Source organism: Capsicum annuum, chromosome 9 (genome assembly GCF_002878395.1).
Source record: "Capsicum annuum cultivar UCD-10X-F1 chromosome 9, UCD10Xv1.1, whole genome shotgun sequence".
In the NCBI taxonomy this organism is placed as follows: domain Eukaryota; kingdom Viridiplantae; phylum Streptophyta; class Magnoliopsida; order Solanales; family Solanaceae; genus Capsicum; species Capsicum annuum.
In genome coordinates this window covers 207,709,897-207,714,516 of record NC_061119.1, presented here as the reverse complement: position 1 = coordinate 207,714,516, position 4,620 = coordinate 207,709,897, and the positions used below count along the sequence as shown (strand labels likewise).

At 35.3% G+C, this 4,620-nt stretch overlaps 1 protein-coding gene across 1 annotated transcript; it reads right to left on the bottom strand.

Annotated features, from left to right (window-relative positions):
• Positions 1-621: 621 nt before the first annotated feature.
• Positions 622-3,632, bottom strand: LOC107841785 (putative late blight resistance protein homolog R1B-16). The gene has a single exon (XM_047396478.1). It carries the CDS (start codon positions 3,396-3,398, stop codon positions 738-740), a length of 2,661 nt encoding a protein of 886 aa, XP_047252434.1. The 5' UTR covers positions 3,399-3,632; the 3' UTR covers positions 622-737.
• Positions 3,633-4,620: the final 988 nt, after the last annotated feature.

Sequence of the window (4,620 nt, the reverse complement as noted above, 5' to 3'; positions counted from 1 at the left end):
CTCGGGAACGTTGCACGTGCCGGAAGACTAGTAAATATAAAAGTGTTAAAATAAAAAAAATTAAGAAGTACCTATTTTTAAAAGTTTTAAGTACGTAATAAGAATGTAATCAAAATGTAAAAGTGATGATGTAAAATATATATGTGATTACACTAAAAAAAATGCTTATGTTTACATCATTATATTAAAATGTGAAGAATCTTTGAAAAATAATTTAAACTTTTACTATTAATTAAAAATCTCCGTAATAGATAAAATTATTTAATTTTAAATAATCAAATGTTACATGTGCGAGGTACGTGCGGCTAAACTAGTTATTATATTAAAGTATGAAGAATCTTTCAAAATAATATAAACTTTTACACTTCATTAAAAATCTGTGCAATAAATAAACTTATTTACTTTTAGATAATTAAACATTGCGAGACAGCTGGGGTTAAACTAGTATCAACAAATTTTGTGGTATAGAATCCATGTACCAACAACGATCTAGAGAGCGCTGATTCGTTTTTTGTTTTCTTTGGAAACTTTGCTGCTTCTTAGCCTTAGATGAATGAAATATATTTCAGTTAGTCAAAAAGAAAAGTTAATAACAGGAAATAGGAGAAAGACTGCCGTTCATAATCAGATCCTCAAAGACAATTGAAATGGTATAATCACATGTTGTTACATATCTCATTAACTAGATACATGAATACAAGTTACAATTATTAAATTAATTCAAGAAAAAAGACGACCTAAAGGATGTAGAGAAAATGCACCTCAATAGAACCTCCATAGTTGTCTTCAACATCCTGTTGAATCTTCTTGGCAGAATTGACAACTGATTCCTTACACATGCGTATATCAATCAGCTGGAGTGTGGTTATCTCTGCAAAATCTTCTGGGACTGAATCCATATTCATACATTCCTCAAGGAATAGTCGTTCAAGGCATGGAAACTGATCACTACTGGCTCTCCAGTACTTGATGTTCAAGCGGTTCAGCAACAAGAACTTCAACTGTGGAAACCCTTCTTCAGCAACTTCCCACTCTTTACCAATATAACTGGAGGAAGCAAATCTTAGTTTGAGGGCCTCGAGTTTGGGCAACTTACCAAGAATTCGCAAATCCTCCAAATTCAAACAAGTATTGGTCAAAGCTAACTTCTTAAGGTTCTCCGGAAAAGCTTTTGGAGGAGGAAGTACTGAATGTGGAATCCCATAAAATTTCAACTCCTCAAGCTGAAAGAAGTACAAAAGATTATGGAGGCGAGTCTCTTTGTTGCTTTGTATGTAGTCTTGTTGGTTACCGCATATCAACAACTTCCTTAGACGAGGAACATGAAGAGTGAATTGATAATCACAATATAAAGGATTCCACCCGGACAAACACTGCATATTATGCAAAGTCCCTTCATACTTATGAGGAACCATGTTATTCCTATCCAAGCAGAGGTTCCTCAATTGCGACATCTTGAAAATTTCACCAGGTAATGTGAAGGAAGTTTTCGGGCATCCATAATATTTTGGAAATTTAAGTATAAAAGTATCCAAAGATTGAAGTCTAGCTATTGATGGAGGAACGTTAATATCATGATCGTTAATGGATGAGTAAAAAGTCAAAGCTAGGTATCGCAGCAGAGATATATCAACTACACAACTGGGAAAAGCATCCAACGTTGGTGAAGCGAGTTCTAGTATCCGTAAGAACTTGAAACGCACCAACTCTTGCATTATTCTTGAATTTGAGGGATTTCGGGTGAAAAGGAGAATGGATCGGACATTATTATAATTAACCGTGGCCAACTGATTGGCAACAAAAGAGGATTGCTCTGACTGAACGCTGATCCGGCGCTTTGTGGAAAAATGTCTGGTTTGTTCACGTGAGATTCGATCTTCAGTTATAACATTCACAAAGTTTAAATTATTAGCCTCTCTCAAGCAGAGTTCACGGATCACATCATGCATTCCGCAGGCTTTGATTTTTCCGTCAAAACTCAAATGGTGGATGAAAATTAAACTTCTATCGATAAGATCTGTGAGACATTGTTCTGCATATTCTTCGCTCGGAAAACGCTTTGCCGCCCATTCTTTGCTCGAAAAACCCTCTGGCACCCTTAAGTTCACATCTGCATATTCTTTGCTCGAAAAACCCTCTGCCACCCATAAGTTCACAAGTTTATTCACAGAAATTTGTTCATCCTCGGGGAAGGTTGCAAAATAAAGAAAAAAGGGTTTTAGGTGATGAGGCAAGTGATGGTAACTCAAAGCGAGCACTCTCATGCACTGGACATCAAGATCTGTGCTTATCAAGGAAGTTATATTCTCGGAAACACTTTTCCACTCATCCAATGATTTACCAATTTTCAAGAGAAGTCCTGCAATCACAACAATTGCTAAAGGCAATCCTTTGCAATTTAATGCAATTTGTATCCCAACTTTTTCAAATTCAGGGGGAAAACAGGCATTCTCAAAGACTTTTATGCGCAGTAAGTTCCAACTTTCATCATGATTCAAGAGACTCATTTGACAAGGGGGTTTACCTGAGCTAGCATATTCAGCCACTTCCATATTCCGAGTAGTTAGGAGTATTCGGCTTCCACAGTTACAGTCCGGGAAACATAGTTTTACATCATCCCAAGCTTCTTTAGCCCATATATCATCGATGAAAATCAGGTATCTCTTGCCTTTTAAAAGCTTTTGGAGTCGATCTGCTAGTTGCCCATCATCTTGCTGCTCATAAGATTCATCAATTTTTCTACTTCCACTTACAGAAGAAAGAAGGCATATGAGTACATTTCTCGCGCAATACTCTTGTGAAACAGTAGCTTTTTCACGTATGTCAAAGCGAGACAAAATGAACTGATCATTGTAAATCTTATTAGCCAAAGTTGTCTTACCAATGCCTCCCATACCTACAATTGAAACAACATCTAGTTGGCTTGTCCCTGTAGTAAGTTGATCCCGTATCATCTCGAATTCATTTTCACAGGCAATCATCATACTCTCAGTCTGTTGTAAGGCATGTTGAGATGTACTTTCGAGGGTCAAATTTTGTGCTTTCAGATCTTTGCTGTTCATCATTCTTATCCACTTCATCACGGTGGAATAAATGCGTCCTACTGCTCGTTTCAAGAGGAAATTAAGTTTCCAAACAGCTATTCTTCGTGAAATTCGGTTTTTCGCTAAGGAAACTTTTCTTGATTCTGAGTTAATCATATCTTCTGTGATGCATGCTAGCTCTATGATTTCAGCTTCCAATCTTGTCAAGTCCTCAATATCCCCTTTTATATTGTAGGATTTCTCCATTATAATTCTCAAAGATAGAATCTTCCAATAGTATGTGTATGATGGAATAGCGAGTTTAGGAATGCGACGAATTGTGATCATAAGAGAAGTAATAGCAGCATAAGCCATGTCATCCCTTTTCTCTCTATATAGTCTGCAATAGGGAGTTTCTGCACAGAGAAGAAATCAGAATGTCTCAGTATGATAATACCACAAATTGTTCTTCCCTTCTAAATCGCAAAGTTGACATCTTGAAGACTCCCTAATTGTTGAAAGTAAGGCAAGTAAATAGGTAAAGTGATATGGTGATATTAAAAAAATAATTACACTTACTGCATATAAAACTTGAAATTCTTCAACAAGAATTATCTACAAAATTAGTGTTAATACTCTTTAATATGAATTTCTTTATATCACCCCCCCCCCCCCCCCCCCAAGTATTTCTAGTTAAATATATGCAAAGTACCACAATTCAACTTTTAAATGAGTGGTGGTGTGGAAGTTGGCTTTATTTTTCTTTATTGAAAGGGACTTCCTTTTCTAAACTCTTCTCTATTTTGTCTCGGGCGTTGATTTTTCTTTTCTTCTTGAGATATGCATTTAATATCTCTTAATTATGATCAAAGTTGCAACGACACACAAACTTTACAGGATTCTATTATTCATTTAAATTCAATTTTAGTGTATTTTCGTCAACTTTTTGTATTAACGTAACACCTTTATTACATAAAATAAGGCCTACATCAAAGATGTCATGTCAATTAAAAAAAGATGATAAAAGGTGTCATAACAGCTAAAAAGAATAATAAAAATATGTTAAAATTTAGTTGAGGGGCTGATAGACCTCTATGAAATTGGAGTGTGTTGTAACAGATTTGGTGATAGTTCGGGGATACTAAATGCTTTACTCTTTCTTCTTTAATCGACATTGTTGGAAGAATATTGACGTAACAGGGAGTTTCTCCGCAAAATATCTCTCAGTATGATTAAGGATGAATAGCCACAAGTTGTTTAATTTCTCAGTGTGAAAAACAGAAAGTGTGAAGGTCTTTCTTTTATTTCTTGTGATTTTTCAGACATTGTGATAAGTGGCTTCCATCACGTTTCAGTTTGGTCAACAATCTGCGTAGTGGTCTAGACTCTCTAGTCTCTAGTCTCTATCAAGGGTTGATTTATGAGATGTTCACTCAACTAATAGTTATTATCTCAGAAAATCGTATTTCTTCTTGATTCCAATTTTTGTTTTAGTATTTACAAATCTGAATCGTGGAAAAACTACTTAAGAAGATGTACAATATTTAGTTTAGCCACTTTTCACTTTCGAAGAGTCATACTAAGTAAAATTTTAATC

Excerpts from the sequence above, each read along its gene's own strand:
- LOC107841785 (XM_047396478.1), bottom strand. The coding sequence starts at position 3,398 with ATGGCTTATGCTGCTATTACTTCTCTTATGATCACAATTCGTCGCATT.